Here is a 25,896-nt window from a genome sequence, read left to right as displayed (position 1 = left end):
CCTGCAGAACTACATCTCCCAGCGTCCATCAGGAGCGCTTGGGCACGCTTGCTGGCCTGTCTCGCATTGTGGGTAATGTAGTCGTGGTTGCCAGGAGCGACCAGTGAGACTGGGGCGAGAGGAGGCTGCCCGGCCCGGCTCCGCTGGGGGAATGCGCTGCATCATGGGAAATGGAGTTCAACATCCGCTGCGGCCAATGGGTTAGACCGGCGGCGTGACTACATTTCCCCACGGGCGCCGGGCGTGGGTGGTTGACGACCAGGCGCCGCGTTGCACGGCGGGATGTGTAGTCCGGCGGCCCGTCGCCGCCGATGGAACGGGCGGCGTTGGGAACTACAGCTCCCGGCGGGCCTCACGCCGAGAGGCTTTTTTTTTCTCGCCTGCTCTCTCGTCTTTCTCTCGGTGGGGAAAGATGGCGGAGGAGGAGGACGGGGAGGCCTCGCCGGCCGGCGGTGGCGACGGCGGCCCTCGCACCGTGCGGCTGGCCAAGTCGGACAGCGGCTACGGCTTCAACGTGCGGGGCCAAGTGAGCGAGGGCGGCCAGCTGCGCAGCATCGGCGGCCAGCTGTACGCGCCGCTGCAGCACGTCAGCGCGGTGCTGGCGGGGGGCGCGGCGGAGCGGGCCGGAGTCCGGCGGGGAGACCGCATCCTGGCCGTGTGAGTGAGGGAGTGCGGCCGCCGGGGGGCGCTGTGGTGCGGCGGGGCTGCGCGCGCACGCCGGCCGGCTGGCCGGCCACCCGCGGCGTTGCTCGTGGTGCATGTGGGGGGGACGTATTTTTTTGACTGACCTCCCGCGGCGTTGCTCATGGTGCGTATGGGGTATTTTTTTCTGACCGACCACCCCGCGGCGTTGCTCGTGGTGCATGTGGGGACATTTTTTTGACCGACCTCCCGCGGCGTTGCTCGTGGTGCGTATGGGGTATTTTTTTCTGACCGACCACCCCGCGGCGTTGCTCGTGGTGCATGTGGGGGGACATTTTTTTTTGACCTACCTCCCGCAGCGTTGCTCGTGGTGCGTATGGGGTATTTTTTTCTGACCGACCTCCCGCGACGTTGCTCGTGGTGCATGCGGGGACATTTTTTTGGCTGACCACCCGCGGCGTTGCTCGTGGTGCATGTGGGGAATTTCTTTTGACCGACCTCCTGCGGCGTTGCTCGTGGTGCGTATGGGGTATTTTTTTTTCTGACCGACCTCCCGCGGCATTGCTCATGGTGCGTGTGGGGACATTTTTTTGGCTGACCACCCGCGGCGTTGCTCGTGTTGCATGTGGGGAATCTTTTTGACCGACCTCCCGCGGCGTTGCTCATGGAGATTGTGGCTGGGGGGGGGGGGGGGAGGATTAATTTTTGGGTGACCACATGCGGCGTTGCTCGTGGTGCATGTGGGGACATTCTTTGGGCTGACCTCCCGCGGCGTTGCTCGCCGATAAAATGTGGGTGGGTTTGAGTGGTAATTTATTTCACTGACCTCCAGCGGCATTCTCCGTGGAGATTGTGGGTGGGTTTGTGGGTAATTTATTTGGCTGACCTCCAGTGGCGTTGCTCGTGGAGATTGTGGCTGGGTGGGTTGGTGGAGGATTTTTTTTCGGCTGACCTCTCACGGCGTCGGTAGTGGAGATTGTGGGTTGCTTAGGAATTTTTTTGTTGTGGGGTTGGACTGACTGGACCTCCTGCGGCGTTGCTCGCGGAGATTGTGGGTGGGTTCTGTGGGGAATTATGGGTTGGCTGACCACCTGCGGAGGTGGCGGGTGGCCCGGGTTACGTGACCTCCGAGATTGCGGCTGGAAATTGGTTTTACCGACCCACCCTCCGTGGTGTTACCCTTGGAGATTGTGGGTGCGTTATTTATTTGACTGACCTCCCATGGCCTTGCTCCTGGAGATCGCGGGTGGGTGGCCAATTAAGTTGGCTGATGTCCCACCGCGTTGCTCACAGAGATCGCGATGGGGAATTAAGTTGACTGAGCACCCGCGTTGTTGCTCATGGAGATTGTGTGTGTGTCTGTGTGTGTGTGTGTGTGTGTGTAGAATTAAGTCAACTGCCTTCCATGGTTTTGGATACCTGGAGGGGTGGGTGTCATGCTGGCTGCCCATGCCAATATATGTTTATCACCACCTCCTTCATGCTCACGCTTCCACTGGCTGACTCCTTGCTACGTTGCTCATGGATACTATGAGGGGGGAGTATCATGTTGGGTAACCAGCTGTTTTTTTTTGTTGAATAATCCTGCTGCAATAATACACTCTGACCCTTCAGAGTAACGCATGCCAACTCACATTAGAGACTTTGTGGAGCTGTGTCTCAAAGAAAGACTTGCATTTCTATAGCGCCTTTCACCATCTCAGGACCTCCCAAAGCGCTTTGATAGAATACGTTTGAAGTGTAGACACTGTTGTAATATCATCATAGGCAGTCCCTCGGAATCGAGGAAGACTTGCTTCCGCTCTAAAAGTGATGTCTCAGGTGACTGATCAGTCCAATATCGGAATTACAGTCTCTGTCACAGGTGGGACAGACTGTGGTTGAGGGAAGGGGAGGGTGGGACTGGTTTGCCGCACGCTCCTTCCGCTGCCTGCGCTTGGTTTCTGCACGCTCTCGGCGACGAGACTCGAGGTGCTCAGCGCCCTCCTGGATGCACTTCCTCCACTTGGGGCGGACTGGTCTTTGGGCCAGGGACTCCCAGGTGTTGCACTTTATTAGGGAGGCTTTGAGGGTGTCCCTGTAACGTTTCCCCTGCCCACCTTTGGCTCGTTTGCCGTGTAGGAGTTCCGAGTAGAGCGCTTGCTTTGGGAGTCTTGTGTCGGGCATGCGGACAACGTGGCCTGTCCAGCGGAGCTGGTCGAGTGTGGTCAGTGCTTCGATGCTGGAGATGTTGGCCTGGGTGAGAACACCGACGTTGGTGCGTCTGTCCTCCCAAGGAATTTGCTCAGTCGTGGCTTTTAAAATAGAGTTGGATAGGTTTCTGAAGGGAAAAATATTCTAGGGCTATGGGTGATGTGTAATGAGAAGGTACTAATTAGCAATCTTGTTGTGCGAGGCCCTTTGGGGAAGAGTGACCATAATATGGTAGAATTCCTTATTAAGATAGAGAGTGACAAAGTTAATTCGCAAACTAGGGTCCTGAACTTAAGGAAAGGTAACTTTGACGGTATGAGACGTGAATTGGCTAGAATAGACTGCCGAATGATACTTAAAGGGTTGACGGTGGATAGGCAATGGCAAACATTTAAAGATCACATGGATGTGAACTTCAGCAATTGTACATCTCAGTCTGGAGTAAAAATAAAACTGGGAAGGTGGCTCAACAGCGGCTAACAAGGAAAATTAAGGATAGTGTTAAAACTAAGGAAGAGGCATATAAATTGGCTAGAAAAAGCAACAAACCTGAGGACTGGGAGAAATTTAGAATTCAACAGAGGAGGACTAAGGGTTTAATTAAGAGGGGGAAAATAGAGTACGAGAGGAAGCTTGCAGGGAACATAAAAACTGACTGCAAAAGCTTCTCTAAATATGTGAAGAGAAAAAGATTAGTGAAGCCAAACGTAGGTCCCTTGTAGTCGGATTCAGGTGAATTTATAATGGGGAACAAAGAAATGGCAGACAAATTGAACAAATACATCGGTTCTGTCTTCACGAAGGAAGAAACAAATAACCTTCCGAATGTACTAGGGGACAGTGGGTCGAGTGAGAAGGAGGAACTGAAGGATATCTTTATTAGGCGGGAAATTGTGTTAGGGAAATTGATGGGATTGAAGGCCGATAAATCCCTGGGACCTGATAGTCTGCATCCCAGAGTACTTAAGGAAGTGGCCCTAGAAATAGTGGATGTATTGGTGATCATTTTCCAACAGTCTATCGACTCGGGATCAGTTCCGATGGACTGGAGGGTAGCTAATGTAACGCCACTTTTTTAAAAAAGGAGGGAGAGAGAAAGAAAACAGGTAATTATAGACCGATTAGCCTGACATCAGTGGTGGGGAAAATGTTGAAATCAATCATTAAGGATGAAATAGCAGCGCATTTGGAAAGCATTGACCGGTTCGGTCGAAGTCAACATGGATTTATGAAAGAGAAATCAGGCTTGACTAATCTTCTGGAATTTTTGAAGATGTAACTAGTAGAGTGGACAAGAAGTGGATGTGGTGTATTTGGACTTTCAAAACGCTTTTGACAAGGTCCTGCACAAGAGATTGGTGTGCAAAATCAAAGCACCTGGTATTGGGGTTAATGTACTGACATGGATAGAGAACTGGTTGGCAGACAGGAAGCAGAGAGTCGGGATAAACGGGTCCTTTTCAGAATGGCAGGCAGTGACTCGTGGAGTGCTGCACGGCTCAGTGCTGGGACCCCAGCTCTTTACAATCTCATTAACAATTTAGATGAAGGAATTGAGTGTAATATCTCCAAGTTTGCAGATGACACTAAACTGGGTGGCGGTGTGAGCTGTGAGGAGGCTGCAGGGTGACTTGGACAGGTTAGGTGAGTGAGCAAATGCATGGCAGATGCAGTATAATGTGAATAAATGTGAGGTTATCCATTTTGGGGGCAAAAACACGAAGGCAGAATATTATGGCGGCAGATTAGGAAAAGGGGAGGTGCTACGAGACCTGGGTGTCATGGTACATCAGTCATTGAAAGCTGGCATGCAGGTACAGCAGGCGGTGAAGAAGGCAAATGGTATGTTGGCCTTCATAGCTAGGAGATTTGAGTATAGGAGCAGGGAAGTCATACTGCAATTGTACAGGCCCTTAGTGAGGCCTCACCTGGAATATTGTGTTCAGGTTTGGTCTCCTCATCTGGGGAAGGACGTTCTTGCTATTGAGGGAGTGCAGCGAAGGTTCACCAGACTGACTCCAGGGATGGCTGGGATTACATGTGAGGAGAGACTGGATTAACTGAGCCTTTATACACTGGAGTTTAGAAGGATGAGGGGGGATCTTATAGAAACGTATAAGATTCTGATGGGACTGGACAGGTTAGATGCAGGAAGAATGTTCCCGATGTTGGGGAAGTCCAGAACCAGAGGACACAGTCTAAGGATAAGGGGTAAGCCATTTAGGACTGAGATGAGGAGAAACTTCTTCACTCAGAGAGTTGTTAACCTGTGGAATTCCCTGCCGCAATTCCCTGCCGCAGAGAGCTGTTGATGCCAGTTCATTGGATATATTCAAGAGGGAGTTAGATATGGCCCTTACGACTAAGGGGATCAAGGGGTATGGAGAGAAAGCAGGAATGGGGTACTGAGGGAATGATCAGCTATGATCTTATTGAATGGTGGTGCAGGCTCGAAGGGCAAAATGGCCTACTCCTGCACCTATTTTCTATGTTTCTATATTTCTATGTTTCTTCGGGGAAAGGGCGGGGGGAATAGGACAAGCTGAGAGTTCGCACGGGCTCGACAGGCTGAATGGCCTTCGTCCGTGTTGTATGCATTCAATGATTCTGCAGAGATCAACAGATTTGGGGAATCTAGGGATATGAGGATCGGGCGGGAAAGTGGAGTTGAGGTCGACGATAAGCCGTGATCTCATTGAATGGCGGAGCAGGCTCGAGGGGCCGAATGGCCGACTCCTGCTCCAATTATGTGCTTATTACTTGACATTAAACTGTTGAGCAATCTCAATCTCAGGTCAACATTAGTACTGACTGTCTCTAGATTTTCAGTGTAGTGGGTGTGCGAGAATCTTGTACAGTTAGTTAGGGTGATGGATGTTGCCCCTCAGATTTCTGTGACTCACAATGGTGGGCAAGTGAAATGTTTGCAGAACCGTAGTGTGGGGTTTTGTTTTGGGACTACTGAGGGAGCGCCGCACTGTTGGAGGGGCAGTACTGAGGGAGCACCGCACTGTCGGAGGGGCGGTACTGAGGGAGCGCCGCACTGTTGGAGGGGCAGTACTGAGGGAGCACCGCACTGTCGGAGGGGCAGTACTGAGGGAGCGCCGCACTGTTGGAGGGACAGTACTGAGGGAGCACCGCACTGTCGGAGGGGTAGTACTGAGGGAGCGCCGCATTGTTGGAGGGGCAGTACTGAGGGAGCACCGCACTGTCGGAGGGGCAGTACTGAGGGAGCGCCGCACTGTTGGAGGAACAGTACTGAGGGAGCACCGCACTGTCGGAGGGGCAGTACTGAGGGAACCGCACTGTCGGAGAGCGCCGGACTGTCGGTGGGGCGGTACTGAGGGAGTGCCGCACTGTCGGAGGGGCGGTACTGAGGGAGTGCCGCACTGTCGGAGAGGCGGTAGTGAGGGAGTGCCGCAGTGCTGGAGCACTGTCGGAGGGGCGGTACTGAGGAGGTGCCGCACTGTCGGAGAGGCGGTAGTGAGGGAGTGCCGCAGTGCTGGAGCACTGTCGGAGGGGCGGTACTGAGGAGGTGCCGCACTGTCGTATGTGCGGTACTGAGGGAGTGTCGGAGGGGCGGTACTGAGCGAGTGCCGCACTGTTGGAGGGGCAGTACTGAGGGAGCGCCGCACTGTTGGAGGAACAGTACTGAGGGAGCACCGCACTGTCGGAGGGGCAGTACTGAGGGAACCGCACTGTCGGAGAGCGCCGGACTGTCGGTGGGGCGGTACTGAGGGAGTGCCGCACTGTCGGAGAGGCGGTAGTGAGGGAGTGCCGCAGTGTTGGAGGACTGTCGGAGGGGCGGTACTGAGGGAATGCCGCACTGTCGGAGAGGCGGTAGTGAGGGAGTGCCGCAGTGCTGGAGCACTGTCGGAGGGGCGGTACTGAGGAGGTGCCGCACTGTCGGAGAGGCGGTAGTGAGGGAGTGCCGCAGTGCTGGAGCACTGTCGGAGGGGCGGTACTGAGGGAGTGTCGGAGGGGCGGTACTGAGCGAGTGCCGCACTGTTGGAGGGGCAGTACTGAGGGAGCACCACACTGTCGGAGGAGCAGTACTGAGGGAGCGCTGCACTGTCGGAGGGGCAGTACTGAGGGACTGCCGCACTGTCGGAGGGGCCGTACTGAGGGAGCCCTGCACTGTCGGAGGGGCAGTACTGAGGGAGCGCCGCACTATCAGAAGGGCAGTACTGAGGGAGCGCCGCACTGTCGGAGGGGCCGTCTTTCGGATGAGACATTAAGCCAAGGTCCCCGTCTGCTCTCTCGGGGTTTTCGAGAGAGCAGAACAGCAGAAACGGTTCCCGGGGCAGGGGGGTCGGTAACCAGAGGGACACAGATTGACGATAATCGGCGATGGAACTCGAGGGGGAGATGGGGAGAATGTGTTTTTTTACGCAGCGAGTTGTGATCGGGAAGGCGCTGCCTGAAAGGGCAGTGGGAGCAGATTCAATCGGGACTTTGAAATGGGGAATTGGATAAATACTTGACGGGGAGAAAACTTGCTGCGAAACCCGTGTATTTTTAAGCTCAGTGTTGATACGATGAAGATACTTGTTGGTCATCTGGCTCGATAACTCGTGTTCACTTTAAACTAATAGAACAGGGCTGCCTTTGATGAAAGTATAATTGACTGGGGCAACTATTTTGGGCCACCTTACAGTCTGTAATGCCACACTGGGCCGTCATTCTTTGCCTGTTGCTTTATCGGCTGAATCTCTACACACTATCTTGGGATTTCCTTCTCCTCTCCCGAGGTACACGATACTGAGAGAGTGCCCCGTGTCGTGTGACTTTAACAGTGAGTGCAGCCTCAGTATCACTATCTCTTTGCAGTGTAGCGCTGCAGGTCTGATATGGGGCAAAGGGTATTGGACATTCCTCTGCTCCTGCAAATCTGAAACGTCTGATTTAAAATTATTCACTGTGGGTACAGGTCTGTCACTGTATAGCACTGGGGTACAGTACTGGTAGGTACAGGTCTGTCACTGTATAACACTGGGGTACAGTACTGGTGGGTACAGGTCTGTCACTGTATAACACTGGGGTACAGTACTGGTGGGTACAGGTCTGTCACTGTATAGCACTGGGGTACAGTACTGGTGGGTACAGGTCTGTCACTATAACACTGGGGTACAGTACTGGTGGGTACAGGTCTTTCACTATAACCCCGGGGGTACAGTATTGGTGGGTACAGGTCTGTCACTGTATAACACTGGGGTACAGTACTGGTGGGTTGAGGTTTGTCACTATAACACTGGGGTACAGTACTGCTGGGTACAGGTCTGTCACTGTATAACACTGGGGTACAGTACTGGTGGGTACAGGTCTGTCACTATAACACGGGGGTACAGTACTGGTAGGTACAGGTCTGTCACTGTATATAACACTGGGGTACAGTAATGGTGGGTACAGGTCTGTCACTGTATAACACTGGGGTAGAGTACTGGTGGGTACAGGTCTGTCACTGTATAACACTGGTGTACAGGTCTGTCACTATATATAACACTGGGGTACAGTACTGGTAGGTATAGGTCTGTCACTGTATAACACTGAGGTACAGTACTGGTGGGTACAGGTCTGTTACTGTATAACACTGAGGTACAGTACTGGTGGGGACAGGTCTGTCACTGTATAACACTGGGATACAGTACTGGTGGGTACAGGTCTGTCACTGTAACACTGGGATACAGTACTGGTGGGGACAGGTCTGTCACTGTATTACACTGGGATACAGTACTGGTGGGGACAGGTCTGTCACTGTATAACACGGATACAGTACTGGTGAGGACAGGTCTGTCACTGTATAACACTGGGATACAGTACTGGTGGGGACAGGTCTGTCACGAGAGGGGAGCATACTGTTGACCTGTTACCTTTATCAGAGTTGAAGTGTTTCACACATCTTTACGGTTTAATCAAATCGTCGTGGCAATATTGCATCCGAACTGTTACTAGTGTCTGAAAGAATTTGCCCAGTCATGTGTTATACAATGGGTTGTGCCTGCTGTGTGAAAAAATGCTGGCCTGTGGGCTTGTTAATCGCGTGGTATAATCAGACCAGACCTGCGGTGTGTGGCTTGGTGTTTTCCTCCAGCCCCCACTCCCTGTGATCAAGCCTTGTGAGGCCATAATATGCTGTTGTCTGCACTCCTGACCGTTCCTGTTGAAAGTCCAAAATACAGAAGTGCTGTGTTGAGTTTCTCAATTGGTTCCCGATATCCCCAGTGAAGCTTCCTACTTTCTCCTTAAAGGGGAACCTCAGCATCGTCCTTTACTGTGCTTGTGTCAGCCGTACCCCAGTAGGCAGCTTTCTCTCGCCTCTGAGTCAGAAGGTCATGGGTTCGCGTTGCCACTCCCGAGCCCTTAATCCAGGCCGACACTTCCAGTGCCAGTACTGAGGGAGCGCCGCACTGTCAGAAGGGCAGTACTGAGGGAGTGCCGCATTGTCGGAGGGGCAGTACTGAGGGAGCGCCGCACTGTCAGAGGGGCAGTACTGAGGGAGTGCCGCACTGTCAGAAGGGCAGTACTGAGTATGCGCTGCACTGTCGGAGGGGCAGTAGTGAGAGAGCAGCACACTGTCGGAGAGGCAGTACTGAGGGAGCGCCGCACTGTCGGAGGGGCAGTACTGAGGGAGCACCGCAGTGTCGGAGGGGCAGTACTGAGGGAGCGCCGCACTGTCGGAGGGGCAATACTGAGGGAGCACCGCACTATCGGAGGGGCGGTACTGAGGGAGCGCCGCACTGTCGGAGGAGCAGTACTGAGGGAGCGCCGCACTGTCGGAGGGGCTGTACTGAGGGAGCGCCGCACTGTCGGAGGGGCAGAACTGAGGGAGCACTGCACTGTCGGAGGGACAGTACTGAGGGAGTGCCGCACTGTCGGAGGTGCCGTCTTTCAGATGAGACGTTAAACTGAGGCCCCGTCTGCCCTCTCGGGTGGATGTAAAAGATCCCGGGGCCACTATTGGAAGAAGAGCATGGGGAGTTCTCCCCGGTGTCCTGGGGCCAATATTTATCCCACAACCAACATCACTAAAACAGATGATCTGGTCAGTATCACATCGCTGTGTGTGGGAGCTTGCTGTGCGCAAATTGGCTGCCGCATTGCAACAGCGAAACCCACTTAAAAGATTTACTACATTGGATGTAAAGTGCTTTGGGACGTCCCATGGACGGGAAGGGCGCAATAGAAATGCAAGTCCTTTATTTCTTTATCCCCTGTCCGCATTCTAAACTATCGGTCGCTCCGTCTAAACCGTCAACGCGGTAAATAAATAAGAACATAAGAAATAGGAGCAGGAGTCGGCCATTCAGCCCCTCGATCCTGCTCCGCCATTTAATACGATCACGGCTGATCTGATCATGGACTCAGCTCCACTTCCCTGCCCGCTCCCCATAGCCCTTTACTCCCTTATCGCTCAAAAATCTATCTCCACCTTAAATATATTCAATGACCCAGCCTCCACAGCCAGAGAATTCCACAGATTTACAACTCCCAGAGAAAATAAATTCCTCCTCATCTCCATCTTAAATGGGGGGCCCCTTATTCTGAAACTATGCCCCCTAGTTTTAGTTTCCTCTATGAGTGGAAATATCCTCTCTGCATCCACCTTGTCATAAGAAGATAAGAAATAGGAGCAGGAGTCGACCATTCGGCCCCTCGGGCCTGCTCCGCCATTTAATATGACCATGGCTGATCCGATCATGGACTCAGCTCCACTTCCCTGCCCGCCCTCTTATCCCCTTATCGGTTAAGAAACTGTCCATCTCTGTCTTAAATTAATTCAATGTCCCGGCCTCCACAGCTCTCTGAGGCAGCGCATTCCACAGATTTACAACCCTCTGAGAGACGAAATTCCTCCTCATCTCAGTTTTAAATGGGTGGCCCCTTATTCTAAGATCATGCCCCCTAGTTTTAGTCTCCCCCATCAGTGGAAACATCCTCTCTGCATCCACCTTGTCAAGCCCCCTCATAATCTGATATGTTTCAATAAGATCACCTCTCATTCTTCTGAATTCCAATATACATAGGCCCAACCTACTCAACCTTTCCTCATGTCAACCCCCTCATCCCCGGAATCAACCGAGTGAACCTTCTCTGAACTGCCTCCAATGCAAGTATACCCTTTCGTAAATACGGAGACGAAAACTGCACGCAGTACTCCAGGTGTGGCCTCACCAATACCCTGTATAACTGTAGCAAGACTTCCCTGCTTTTATACTCCATCCCCTTTGTAATAAAGGCCAAGATACCATTGGCCCTTCCTGATCACTTGCTGTACCTGCATACTATCCTTTTGTGTTTCATGCACAAGTAACCCCCAGGTCCCGCTGTACTGCGGCACTTTGCAATTTTTTAAGTGAACTGTAAATAGTTCAGCGACCAGGCTGGGGGAGTTGGTGTAATCTGTTGTTCTTTCCACCCTTTAGAAACGCAATGAACGTGGAGGGGGCGACGCACAAGCAGGTGGTGGACCTGATCAGGGCCGGGGACAAGGAGTTGCTGCTCACTGTCCTATCCGTACCCCCTCACGAGGTGGAAAACTTAGACCCTGGCGACGATTCCTCGGGGCAGTCTTTCTACGACTACACGGAGAAGCAGGCCATCCCCATCTCCATTCCCAGCTACAAGCACATCGAGCAAAACGGCGAGAAGTTTGTGGTGAGTCGTCATCATCATAGGCAGTCCCTCGGAATCGAGGAAGACTTGCTTCAACTCCTGAGTGAGTCCTCAGGTGGCTGAACAGTCCAATACGAGAGCCACAGTCCCTGTCACAGGTGGGACAGACAGTGGTTGAGGGAAGGGGCGGGTGGGACTGGTTTGCCGCACGCTCCTTCCGCTGCCTGCGCTTGGTTTCTGCACGCTCTCGGCGACGAGACTCGAGGTGCTCAGCGCCCTCCCGGATGCACTTCCTCCACTTCGGGCGGACTGGTCTTTGGGCCCAGGGACTCCCAGGTGTCGGTGGGGATGTTGCACTTTACCAGGGAGGCTTTGAGAGTGGTCCCTTGTAACGTTTCCTCTGCCCACCTTTGGCTCGTTTGCCGTGAAGGAGTTCCGAGTAGAACGCGTGCTTTGGGAGTCTCGTGTCTGGGGGACATGCGGACAATGTGGCCCTGCCCAGCGGAGCTGGTCGAGTGTGGTCAGTGCTTCGATGCTGGGGATGTTGGCCTGGTCGAGGACGCTAACGTTGGTGCGTCTGTCCTCCCAGGGGATTTGCAGGATCTTGTGAGACATCGTTGGTGGTATTTCTCCAGCGACTTGAGGTGTCTACTGTACATGGTCCATGTCTCTGAGCCATACAGGAGGGCGGGTATCACCACAGCCCTGAAGACATGTTGCGAGTAATACTGGGATGTATTTGCTTCCTGGGTTCTTTGCTCAAGAATTCATCGCACCACATTGCTATTAAGAACTACAACATCAATTGAACCTCCAGGCAACGTCATTAGGTGTGCAGAGTGGGTGCCCGTCCACCTGATATATATGCCATGCATAAAAGTCAGCCAAAGTGTTTTGATACTACATAGTAGAAAAGGGAAAAGAAAAATGAAACAAAGTTTAGCATGTGATTTTATATTGGGGGTGAATTTTAATTTGTTAGTTTAAAAAGGCAAGCTTCATGTGCTGCATTCTCCCGTTTAGAAACATAGAAACATAGAAAATAGATGCAGGAGTAGGCCATTGGGCCCTTCGAGCCTGCACCACCATTTCTATCGAGAAAGCAGGAAGGGGGTACTGAAGTTTCATGTTCAGCCATGAACTCATTGAATGGCGGTGCAGGCTAGAAGGGCTGAATGGCCTGCTCCTGCACCTATTTTCTATGATTCTATGATTCAATATGATCATGGCTGATCATGCAACTTCAGTACCCCATTCCTGCTTTCTCTCCATACCCCTTGATCCCTTTAGCCGTAAGGACCACATCTAACTCCCTTTTGAATATATCTAACGAACTGGCCTCAACAACTTTCTGTGGTAAAGAATTCCACAGGTTCACAATTCTCTGAGTGAAGAAGTTTCTCCTCATCTCGGTCCTAAATGGCTTACCCCTTATCCTTAGACTGTGACCCCTGGATCTGGACTTCCCCAACATCGGGCTCATTCTTCCTGCATCTAACCTGTCCAATCCCGTCAGAATTTTATATGTTTCTATGAGATCCCCTCTCATTCTTCTAAACTCCAGTGAATATCAGCCCAGTCGATCCAGTCTTTCCTCATATGTCAGTCCTGCCATCCCGGGAATCAGTCTGGTGAACCTCTGCTGCACTCCCTCAATAGCAAGAACGTCCTTCCTCAGATTAGGAGACCAAAACTGTACACAATATTCAAGGTGTGGCCTCACCAAGGCCCTGTACAACTGCAGTAAGACCTCCCTGCTCCTGTACTCAAATCCTCTCGCTATGAAGGCCAACATGCCACTTGCCTTCTTCACCGCCTGCTGTACCTGCATGCCAACTTTCGATGACTGATGTACCATGACACCCAGGTCTCGTTGCACCTCCCCTTTTCCTAATCTGCCGCCATTCAGATAATCTGCCTTCCTGTTTTTACCACCAAAGTGGATAACCTCACATTTATCCACATTATACCTCACATTTATCTGCTGTATACCGCATTTGCCATGTATTCAGTCTCTCCCCGATACATAGGGTGGACGACTGCGGGACTTTATTTTGGGGGGGGGGGGGGGAGAAGGGGACGTTGGCTCGGCTTGGGTGGGCTGAGGGGGAGGTATTGCAGAAGTTCACTGATCCCCCTCCTTTCCCCGGGGACAGAAGCAGAAAGGTAGTGACGTCGGGGTCTTCGTGACTGGATGATCGCCAGAGCAGTCTGCTGCTGTTGAGAGAGAGAGAGAGCGGCAGCATTTCCATTACTCAACAACATGCATTCATATAGCGCCTTTAACGTAGTAAAAATGTCCCAAGGCGCTTCACAGGAGCGATTATCAAACAAAATTTGACACCAAGCCGTATAAGGAGATATTGGGACAGGCGACCAAAAGCTGGGTCAAAGAGGTCGGTTTTAAGGAGGAGAGAGAGGCGGAGAGGTTTAGGGAGGGAGTTCCAGAGCTCGGGGCCCAGGCAGCTGAAGGCACGGTCACTGATGGTGGAGCGATGGAAATCGGGGATGGTCAGGGGGGCAGAATTGGAGGAGGGCAGAGATCTCGGGGTGGGGGGGGGAGGTGTTTGTAGGAGTGGAGGAAGTGACTGAGATAGGGAGGGGGCGAGGCCACGGAGGGATTTGAGAGCAAGTGTTTGGTCGGTTTTAACTGTCGTGGGGAGGCCCAGCCCTGTACCCTCTGTGGTTGTCCAGAGTGTCAGATGTTTGATGACCCTCTCTGCTTGCTCAGAGCATCCCACTTATCCCGACTGTACTGAAGGCTGCCCTCGGTCCTAACTCCCACCTTGTGCCGTGCCAGAGGAGATAGACCAATGCCTGAAGATCTGGCCCATCAGAACTTAAGAAATAGGAGCAGGAGTCGGCCATTCGGCCCCTCGAGCCTGCTCCGCCATTTAATACGATCATGGCTGATCTGATCATGGACTCAACTCCACTTCTCCGCCCGCTCCCCATAACCCTTCACTCCCTTATCGTTCAAAAATCTGTCTATCTCCGCCTTAAATATATTCAATGTCCCAGCCTCCACAGCTCTCTGGGGCAGAGAATTCCACAGATTTACAACCCTCTGAGAAGAAATTCCTCCTCATCTCAGTTTTAAATGGGCGGCCCCTTATTCTGAAACTATGTGCCCCCTAGTTCTAGATTCCCCCACGAGGGGAAACATCCTCTCTGCATCTACCCTGCCCAGCCCCCTCAGAATCTTATAGGTTTCACTAAGATCACCTCTCATTCTTCTAAACTCCAATGAGTACAGGCCCAACCTGCTCAACCTTTCCTCATAAGACAACCCCCTCATTTCAGGAATCAACCGAGTGAACCTTCTCTGAACAGCTTCCAATGCAAGTATATCCTTTCGTAAATACGGAGACTAAACAGAACGCAGTACTCCAGGTGTGGTCTCGGCTGTTGTGACTCCCCAGCGACAACCGTTACTCACTGCCCTTTGAATTAGCTTCCGGCCACACAACCGCGGCTTAACTAAACCGGCCTATTTCCCCCCCCGTAACATCGCCCGTCTCCGCCCCTGTCGCAGCTCATCTGCTGCTGAAACCCTCATCCGTGCCTTAGTTACCTCCAGACTTGACGATTCCAACGCACTCCTGGCTGGCCTCCCACATTCTACCCTAGGCAAATTAGAGGTGATCCCAAACTCGGCTGCCCCATGTCCTAACTGGCACCGAGTCCCACTCACCCATCACCCCCTGTGCTCACTGCCCCTGTGTTCTAACTCGCACTGAGTCCCGCTCACCCATCACCCCCTGTGCTCGCTGCCCCATGTCCTAACTGGCACCGAGTCCCACTCACCCATCACCCCCTGTGCTCACTGCCCCCGTGTCCTAACTCGCACCGAGTCCCGCTCACCCATCACCCTCTGTGCTCGCTGCCCCCGTGTCCTAACTCGCACCGAGTCCCACTCACCCATCACCCCCTGTGCTCGCAGCCCCCGTGTCCTAACTCACACCCAGTCCCGCTCACCCATCACCCCCTGTGCTCACTGCCCCGTGTCCTAACTCGCACCGAGTCCCGCTCACCCATCACCCTCTGTGCTCGCTGCCCCCGTGTCCTAACTCGCACCGAGTCCCGCTCACCCATCACCCCCTGTGCTCACTGCCCCGTGTCCTAACTCGCACCGAGTCCCACTCACCCATCACCCCCTGTGCTCACTACCCCCGTGTCCTAATTCGCACCGAGTCCCGCTCACCCATCACCCCCTGTGCTCGCCGACCTACATTTGCTCCCGGTTAAGCAACACCTCAATTTCAAAATTCTCCATCCATGTCATGGCCCTCACCCCCTCACTATCTCTGTAATCTCCTCCAGACCCACAACCCCCTCCTCCCCCTAGATCTCTGCGCTCCTCTAACTCTGCCCTCCTGAGCATCCCTGATTATAATCGCTCCACCATCGGTGGCCGTGCCTTCAGTTGCCTGGGCCCCAAGCTCTGGAACTCCCTCCCTAAACCTCTCCGCCTCTCTCTCCTCCTTCAAGACGCTCCTTAAAACCCACCTCTTTGACCAAGCTTTTGGTAACCTGCCCTAATTTCTTGTCAAATTTATCTGTTTTGTCCTCATCATCATAGGCGGTCCCTTGTATCGAGGATGACTTGCTCCCACGCCAAAAAGGGATGAGCTCACAGACGTTTCAATGAAGGACCTAATATTCCGGATCCCGAACTCCATCCTGAAGGGTGGAAGGTGCCTGTGGGTGGATATTTTTAACGTGGGGTGACCGTTGCTCACCAGCCACCACACGGGGCTTGACAGAGCGAGATCTTGGTCCAGGGGCAAGGGTTAACCAGGACGACTGGAGACCAGCTCTGCTGCACGGACCCAGTGCGCTCACATATCGCACAGTGTGGGCTGGGCCCGTGCTGCCCCTGGGCCCCTGGCCCCAGAACTCACGCCTCTTCCTGTGCCCCGTTTTGTCCAATCACACTGCTGGCAAGCACCTTGGGACATTTAAGGCGCGATATAGACGCAAGTTGTTGTTGTTGTTTGTCTGTCTGACGCGGGCCGTTCGCACTTTTCCAGGTCTACAACATCTGCATGGCCGGCCGCCAGCTGTGCTCCAAGCGTTACCGGGAGTTTGCCGTCCTGCACCAGAACCTGAAGCGGGAGTTCTCCGACTTCGGCTTCTCCCGGCCGCCGGGCAAGTGGCCCTTCTCCCTGTCCGAGCAGCAGCTGGACGCGCGGCGACGGGGCCTGGAGGAGTACCTCGAGAAAGGTGAGGCCCCTCCCCCAGCCAGCCGAGCGTTTACAGGGAAAGGTCTCCCCTTTCTACCGCGCCCTTTCACCCCCTCGTGACGTCCCAAAGCCCTTCGCAGCCAACGTCGTACTTTTTCTGAACTGCGGTCACTGTTTGCGGGATGCTTGCTGCGGCCATTTTGAGCACAGCAAGCTCCCGCAGACAGCCACACGCTAATGACCTGTTTGGTTGAGGGATAAATATTGGACGCAGGACACCAGGTGGGGGGGAGCTCCTCTGCTCTTCTTCCAATACTGGCCGTGGGATCTTTTACATCCACCCGAGAGGGCAGACGGGGCCTTGGTTTAACGTCTCATCTGAACGACGGCACCTCCGACAGTGCGGCACTCCCTCAGTACTGCCCCTCCGACAGAGCGGCGCTCCCTCAGTACTGCCCCTCCGACAGAGCGGCGCTCCCTCAGTACTGCCCCTCCGACAGCGCAGTACGGCGCTCCCTCAGCACCGCCCCTCCGACAGAGCGGCGCTCCCTCAGCACCGCCCCTCCGACAGAGCGGCGCTCCCTCAGCACCGCCCCTCCGACAGAGCGGCGCTCCCTCAGCACCGCCCCTCCGACAGTGCGGCGCTCCCTCAGCACCGCCCCTCCGACAGTGCGGCGCTCCCTCAGCACCGCCCCTCCGACAGAGCGGCGCTCCCTCAGCACCGCCCCTCCGACAGTGCGGCGCTCCCTCAGCACCGCCCCTCCGACAGAGCGGCGCTCCCTCAGCACCGCCCCTCCGACAGTGCGGCGCTCCCTCAGCACCGCCCCTCCGACAGAGCGGCGCTCCCTCAGCACCGCCCCTCCGACAGTGCGGCGCTCCCTCAGCACCGCCCCTCCGACAGAGCGGCGCTCCCTCAGCACCGCCCCTCCGACAGTGCGGCGCTCCCTCAGCACTGCACTGGGAGTGTCAGCCTAGATTTTTGTGCTCAAGTCCCTGGAGTGGGACTTGTACCCGCAACCTTCTGCCTCGAAGACGAGAGTGCTGCGCACTGAGCCACGGCTGACACCGAAAGCACATCGCGTGTCCCAGGGCTCTTCAGTGTAGGTGCATGGGAACTTGTGCTTTCAGGAGGGGAGGGGGACATCTCGTGGGCAGGAATGTGAGTGGAGGGTGTGTGTGCGTGGCCGGTGTGCGAAGCTTGCAACCGGAAGTTCAACTCCCCGTCCACCGACTAACGGCCCTCTCCCCTCTGTTTGGCAGTGTGTTCTGTGCGCGTCATCGGTGAGAGCGATACGGTGCAGGAGTTCCTCTCGGAGTCGGACGAGGTGAGTGTGCTGCGATTGTCGGCGACAGGAAGGCTTGTTAGCTCAGCGCACGGCTGACCAGGCACACGACAGGCCACTGCACCCGGCAGAGGCTGATCACAGACACAGCGGCCCGTGGGCATCTACACAGGGAAGGAGAGAAGTGCTGAGTGTCAGGACTGTTGTCACACATGGCTGGTCGCACAAGTGGTGCCGTGTCCTGGCCTCTTGCAGATGCTCACCCATCTCCTCGGTCCCAGTATTATCTGTCTGGTGCAGCTCACACACAGCGCTGAGCGGAACTGACACCACGTCTGTTGCAATTGAATCAGCCGCCTCAGCTCATCCCCAGTCAGCGGAAGCTCTCTCTCTCTCTCTTTCTCTCTCTGTCTCGCTCTGTTTCTCTCGCTCCCTCCCTCTGTCGCTCACTCCCTCGCGCTCTGTCGCTCTCTCCCTCGCGCCCCGTCGTGCGCTGCCTCTCGCTCCCTTTCGCGCGCTCCCGCTCCCTCCCTCTCGCGCGGCCTTTCTCTCGCGCCCCCTCTCTTGCGCCCCCTTCTCCCTCTGCCCAAGACAGGGCACTTGATTTAAAGTTCTGTCTAAAATAATTGTAGAGTTGGCAGTGCATTAATCATTCACGCGATGTTCACAAGACTCAATAAAACCCTGGCCACTTGGGTTCGGGTGATCCACGATGAGCCTGGTGGATGAACTGGTAATGTGTAGTGTGATTGTTAAACCTTTGCTAATAAACCAACTAGTTCTTAATAGCAATGTGTTGCTATGAATTCTTTAGCAAAGAACCTGTTGTGTATCTGTAAAGCATGTACTCCCATGTTTTGCCACCAGGGAGCGCATCCCCTGAAGTCCCAAGGGATCCCAGCATCCCTTGGGAGCACTGTATATAAGCCGGCCCCTAAGGCCTGTTCCTCACTCTGGAGTGTCTTATTAAAGATTGAGGTCACTGTTACTTTAACCTCCCTATGTGCAGTCTCATCTGTGTTCGGAGCACAACAATTGGCGACGAGTATACGAATTCAACGCAAAGATGCAACAAACTGTAGGCATCCTGGAGACGTTGTCGGAGGGTGAGGACTGGGAAGTCTATGTCGAACGGCTAGACCAGTACTTCGTAGCCAACGAGCTGGACGGAGAAGGAAGCGCTGCAAAAAGGAGAGTGGTCCTCCTCATAGTCTGCGGGGCACCGACCTACAGCCTCATGAAGAGTCTTCTGGCTCCGGTGAAACCCACAGATAAGTCGTATGAGGAGCTGTGTACACTGGTTCGGGAGCATCTTAACCCGAGGGAGAGCGTGCGAGGTATCGGTTCTACACGTGCCAGCGATCTGAAGGTCAGGAAGTGGCGAGCTACGTCGCCGAGCTAAGGCGACTTGCAGGACAATGTGAGTTTGATGGCGACCTGGAGCAAATGCTCAGAGACTTTTTTGTACTGGGCATTGGCCACGAGACCATCCTACGAAAACTTTTGACTGTAGAGACACCGTCCCTCAGTAAGGCCATTGCGATAGCACAGGCGTTTATGTCCACCAGTGATAACACCAAACAAATCTCTCAGCACACAAGTGCTAGCAATGTTCATAAATTAACTGGAACTGTGTTTGTGAGCAGAAATGTACAGGGCAGAACCCACGAGTCTGCAACTGCCAGCAGGCCTCAGGTGACCCGGATGACTCGGAGTCCGCAACAAAGGATGAATGCAAGGCAATTCACACCTTGTTGGTGTTGTGGAGGCTTCCATTCAGCCTATTCATGCCGCTTCAAAGGGTATGTTTGCAAGAGCTGTGGAACAATGGTGCACCTCCAACGAGCTTGTAGCCGAGCTGCAAGCTCTGCAAAACCTGCTAACCACCACGTGGCAGGGGAAGATCGGTCCATGGTGGATCAAAGCAATTTTGAGCCTCAGAGAGAGGAGGCAGATGCTGAAGTACACTGGGTGCACACATTTTCGCCGAAATGTCCACCTATAATGCTAAATGTAAAATTGAATGGCTTACCCGTAGCCATGGAACTGGACACTGGCGCTAGCCAATCCATCATGAGTAAAAAGATGTTTGAGAGACTGTGGTGCAACAAGGCACTCAGACCAGCCCTGAGCCCCATCCACATGAAACTGAGAACGTACACCAAAGAGCTTATCACTGTTCTGGGCAGCGCCATGGTCAAGGTCACCTACGAGGGCACGGTGCACGAACTGCCACTCTGGATTCTCCCGGGCGATGGCCTCACACTGCTTGAAAGGAGCTGGCTGGGCAAAATCCACTGGAACTGGGATGACATCCGAGCGCTATCACATGTCGATGAGGCCTCATGTACCCAGGTTCTTAACAAATTTCCTTCCCTCCTTGAGCCAGGCATTGGAAACTTTTCCGGGGCGAAGGTGCGGATTCACTTGGTCCCAGAGGCACGACCCATTCACCACAAGGCGCGAGCGGTACCTCACATGATGAGGGAGAGAGTGGAAATCGAGCTGGACAGGCTGCAACGCGAGGGCATCATCTCCCCAGTGGAATTCAGCGAGTGGGCCAGCCCGATTGTTCCAGTACTCAAAAGTGATGGCACGGTCAGGATTTGCGGCGATTATAAAGTAACTATTAATCGTTTCTCGCAACAGGACCAATACCCGCTACCTAAGGCAGACGACCTATTTGCGATGCTGGCAGGAGGCAAGACGTTCACCAAGCTCGACCTGACTTCGGCCCACAAGATGCAGGAGCTGGAGGAGTCTTCGAAGGGCCTCACCTGCATCAACACGCACAAGGGACTGTTCATCTACAACAGATGCCCATTTGGAATTCGGTCGGCTGCAGTGATCTTCCAGAGAAACATGGAGAGCCTACTCAAGTTGGTACCACGCACGGTGGTTTTTCAGGACGACATATTGGTCACGGGTCGGGACACCTGGAGGTCCTCCAGCGACTGGATCGCGAAGGGCTGCGGCTGAAGAGGTCGAAATGCATCTTCATGGTAACAGAAGTGGAGTTTTTGGGGAGAAAGATCGCGGCGGACGGCATTCGGCCCACAGACGCCAAGGCAGAGGCTATCAGGAACGCGCCCAGGCCACAGAACGTCACGGAGCTGCGGTCATTCCTGGGACGACTCAACTAATTTGGTAACTTCCTACCGGGGTTAAGCATCCTCTTAGAGCCCCTACATGTGTTACTGCGTAAAGGTGAGAACTGGGTATCGGGAAAAAAAAGCAAGTAATTGCTTTTGAGAAAGCCAGAAACATTTTATGCTCCAACAAGCTGCTTGTATTGTATAACCCGTGTAAAAGACTTGTGCTAGCATGTGATGCGTCGTCGTACGGAGTTGGGTGTGTATTACAACAAGCTAACGTTGCGGGGAAGTTGCAACCTTTCGCATATGACTCCAAGAGCTTGTCTAAGGCCGAGAGGGCCTACAGCATGATTGAGAAAGAGGAATTAGCGTGTGTGTTCGTGATAAAGAAAATGCATCAGTACCTGTTTGGTCTCAAATTTGAGCTGGAAACCGATCACAAGCCCCTCATATCCCTGTTCGCTGAAAACAAGGGGATAAATACTAATGCCTCAGCCCGCATACAAAGGTGGGCACTCGCGCTATCGGCTTATAACTATATCATCCGCCACAGGCCAGGCACCGAGAACTGTGCGGATGCTCTCAGTCGGCTACCATTGCCCACCACAGGGATGGAAATGGCGCAGCCTGCAAACTTGTTGATGGTGGCGCAGCCCGCAGACTTGTTGATGGTCATGGAAGCATTTGAAAATGATAAATCACCTGTCACGGCCTGCCAGATTAGGACTTGGACCAGCCAAGATCCTCTGCTGTCCCTAGTAAAAAAACTGTGTACTGCATGGGAGCTGGGCCAGCATCCCCGTTGAAATGCAAGAGCTAATCAAGTCGTTCCAGCGATGAAAGGACGAGCTGTCCATTCAGGCAGACTGCCTGTTGTGGGGTAACCGCGTAGTGCTACCCAAAAAGGGCAGGGAGACATTCATCTCGGATCTCCACAGCACACACCCGGGTATAGTAATGATGAAAGCGATAGCCAGATCCCACGTGTGGTGGCCGGTATTGACTCTGACTTAGAGTCCTGTGTACGGCAATGCAGCGTGTGTGCTCAGTTGAGCAACGCGCCCAGAGAGGCACCACTAAGTTTGTGGTCCTGGCCCTCTAGACCATGGTCGAGGATCCATGTCGACTATGCGGGCCCGTTTCTCGGTAAAATGTTCCTGGTGGTGGTGGATGCTTTTTCAAAATGGATTGAATGTGAAATAATGTCGGGAAGCACCGCCACCGCCACCATTGAAAGCCTGAGGGCCATGTTTGCCACCCACGGCCTGCCTGACATACTGGTCAGTGACAACGGGCCATGTTTCACCAGTGCCGAATTTAAAGAATTCATGACCCGCAATGGGATCAAACATGTCACCTCGGCCCCCGTTTAAACCAGCCTCCAATGGGCAGGCAGAGCGGGCAGTACAAACAATCAAACAGAGCCTTAAACAAGTCACAGAAGGCTCACTCCAAACCCGCCTGTCCCGAGTACTGCTCAGCTACCGCACGAGACCCCACTCGCTCACAGGGGTGCCCCCGGCTGAGCTACTCATGAAAAGGACACTTAAAACCAGACTCTCGCTGGTTCACCCCAACCTGCATGATCAGGTAGAGAGCAGGCGGCAGCAACAAAATGTAAACGATGGTCGCGCCACTGTGTCACGGGAAATTGATCTGAATGACCCTGTGTATGTGCTAAACTATGGACATGGTCCCAAGTGGATCGCGGGCACAGTGATAGCTAAAGAAGGGAGTCGGGTGTTTGTAGTCAAACTAGACAACTCTTTTGGGGACACAAAATAAACATTAGTTCAAGTGCCCCCCACTCCAGACACTTTTCAACTGCCCTTTTTTAAAAATTTTTTTTTTTTTTTTGTGGGGCATGAAAACCATATATTTTACGTACCCCCTATAAAAGGGGAGGGAGACACTAAAACCGGCAATTAAAACAAATTAAACTTTAAAACATATAAAATCAAATTACAATTTGGTTGCCGGGGGTGATGATACACTCCAGTCCCTCCGGCGCCCACCTCTCGCGGAAGGCCGCGAGCGTACCGGTGGACATCGCATGCTCCATCTCCAGGGACACCCTGGCCCGGATGTAGGCGCGGAAGAGAGGCAGGCAGTCGGGCTGAACGACCCCCTCAACCGCCCGCTGCCTGGACTGGCTGATAGCACCCATGGCCGTGCCCAGGAGCAGTCCTACGAGGAGGCCTTCGGACCTACCCGCTCCCTTCCTTACAGGGTGCCCAAAGATCAGGAGTGTGGGACTGAAGTGCAGGCAGAATTTCAGGAGCAGCCCCTTTAAATAGTGGAACAGGGGCTGCAACCTCGCACATTCAGTAAAAACGTGGAACACGGACTCTTCCAGACCGCAGAAATTGCAGGCGGCCTGGGAGCCCGTGAACCGGCTTAAAAATGTGTTGCACAGGACTGCTCTGTGCACCACCCTCCAGGCCAAGTCCCCGATAAATAGTGGGAGGACTCCCGCCTCCTCCGGACGGCAAGATGGTACGCCATGGCGTGTCCGGACGGCAGACGAGGATGGCAAGGTTGGGAGTGTGCAGGAGCAGCCCGTACAGGAAACCCCTCTGTGCGGAACTGAAAGGCACGGAGGGGATTTCCCCGAGGCGGCTCAAGTTGTGAGGTGCCGGCTCCCGAGGGAGGTTCCGGGGTTTGGCGCCGATGAGGAATTCCGTCCGGACGGGGGTCAGTTCAGACGGGATCTCCCCCGGCCCCCCCGTGCTTGAGCCTCCTCGACTCACCTAACGGAGTCAGGGCCCAGAGCTGTTTTTAGCGACTCGATGGCATCGGCCGCGCGGTGGACGTCGGCTGAATTTAGGCGCCGTGCCAGCGTGTGTGGCGCCATCCAGCTCGCTCCTCCGCCATCGAGCAGGTCCCTGACCCTGGTCACCTCACCAGCCACAACCCTCTCGTACGACTGCCACCTAAAACCTCGGTCGTGGAGGTACGGGTTCCCGAGCAGCGGCTCCTGCAGGACAGCCGCCACTCCAGCCGGTGGAGAGCTGCGCTTGGTGGAGACTTTGTTCCAGACCCTGGTGAGTTCCTTGTAAAAGACAGGCAGCTCCTGGACGGAGATCCTGACGCCCCCCCAAGCTCACAAACAGGAGCTGCGTGTCGTAGTTGAGGCTGTGCTGCTGGCAGAAGAAATACCTCGCCAGAGCGCACCACCTAGGAGGGGGCTTGACGTACAAGTATCTCTGCAGGGTCTGAAGACGGAAAGTCGCTAGCTGGGTGCCGACGCACACCAACGACTGACCGCCCTCCCTAAGGGGGAGACTCAAGACCGCCGCAGAGACCCAGTGCTTCCTGTTGTTCCAGAAGAAGTCCACCAGCTTCTTCTGTATCTTGGCGACAAACGCAGGGGGAGGGGTCAAAGTGACCAGCCAGTACCACAACATTGCGGCCACCAGCTGGTTTATGACTAGCGCTCGACCCCTGCAAACTAGACAATGGACAAATTTGCAGAAAGCACCTGGACCAAACGAGGCTGCGGTTCACAGACTGCCCTGAACAACCCACAGCAGACACCACCTTTCTCGAGCCCACAACACACACCCAAAGGATCAACGACACCACCCCGAACCCATCACGTCCAACAGCCCAGCAAGGCCAGACTCACCCAGCAGCCCTGCAGGGCCAACAACACGCCAGCCCAGCGAGGGCACAGCCAACACACCAGAACAGACATTTGTACCGAGGCGGTCCACCAGGGAAAGAAAGGCTCCCGACCCCCTCACCTTGTAAATAGTTTTCACTTTGACTTTGGGGGGGAGTGATGTTGTGTATCTGTAAAGCATGCACTCCCATGTTCTGCCACCAGGGAGCGCATCCCCTGAAGTCCCAAGGGATCCCAGCATCCCTTGAGAGCACTGTATATAAGCCGGCCCCTAAGGCCTGTTCCTCACTCTGGAGTGTCTTAATAAAGACTGAGGTCACTGTTACTTTAACCTCCCTGTGTGCAGCCTCATCTGTGTCAGGAACACAATAGAACCCATGAAGCAAAACCAGACTGTTCGCAATCTAGGCACCATATCTGATCCTGAAATGAGCTTCTGGCCACTTATCTGCGGCATAACTAAGACTGCCTATATCCACCTCCGTAACATCGCCTGTCTCAGCCCCTGCCTCAGCTCATCCGTTGCTGAAAACCTCATCTGTTACCTTTAGACTTGACTATTCCAACGCACTCCTGGCTGGTCCCCCACATTCTATCCGATGTAAACTCGAGGTGATCCAAAACCTGGCTACCCCCGTGTCCCGCTCACCCATCACCCCCTGTGCTCGCTGACCCACATCGGTTCCCGGTTAAGCAACGCCTCGATTTGAAAATTCTCATCCTTGCTTACAAATCCCTCCATGGCCCTCGCCCCTCCCTATCTCTGTAATCTCCTCCAGCCCCTACACCCCTCCCTATCTCTGTAATCTCCTCCAGCCCCTACACCCCTCCCTATCTCTGTAACCTCCTCCAGCCCCTACACCCCTCCCTATCGCTGTAACCTCCAGCCCCACAACCGCCCGAGATCTCTGTGCTCCTCTAATTCTGCCCTCCTGACCATTCCTGATTATAATCGCTCCACCATCGGTGGCCGTGCCTTCAGCTGCCTGGGCCCCAAGCTCTGGAACTCCCTCCTTAAACCTCTCCGCCTCTCTCTCCCCCTTCAAGACGCTCCTTAAACCCGACCCCATTGACCAAACTTTTGGTCACCTGCCCCTAATTTCTTCTTATGTCAAATGTATCTGTTTTGTCTGTAACGCTGCTGTGAAGCGCCTTGGGACGTTTTACTACGTTAAAGGCGTTATATAAATACAAGTTGTTGTTGTTACCAACCCTCCTGCTACTGGAAACAGTTTCACTCGATCTCCTCTGTCAAAACC

The 25,896-nt window shown here is 54.0% G+C and overlaps 1 protein-coding gene across 1 annotated transcript in view; it reads left to right on the top strand.

Moving 5' to 3' along the window:
* Positions 1-411: 411 nt before the first annotated feature.
* LOC139240114 (sorting nexin-27-like) overlaps positions 412-25,896 on the top strand; it is a 55,905-nt gene continuing 30,420 nt past the window's right edge. The window contains exons 1-4 of the mRNA XM_070868490.1: positions 412-657; positions 11,259-11,490; positions 16,482-16,674; positions 17,895-17,959. Coding sequence (XP_070724591.1) covers positions 413-657; positions 11,259-11,490; positions 16,482-16,674; positions 17,895-17,959 — 735 coding nt within the window. The 5' untranslated portion in view covers position 412. The remainder of the gene's footprint in view (positions 658-11,258; positions 11,491-16,481; positions 16,675-17,894; positions 17,960-25,896) is intronic.

Source organism: Pristiophorus japonicus, chromosome 30 (assembly GCF_044704955.1).
Source record: "Pristiophorus japonicus isolate sPriJap1 chromosome 30, sPriJap1.hap1, whole genome shotgun sequence".
Lineage (NCBI taxonomy): Eukaryota > Metazoa > Chordata > Chondrichthyes > Pristiophoridae > Pristiophorus > Pristiophorus japonicus.
The sequence above is the reverse complement of the archived record's forward strand: the minus strand, read 5'-3'. Positions and strand labels throughout refer to the sequence as shown.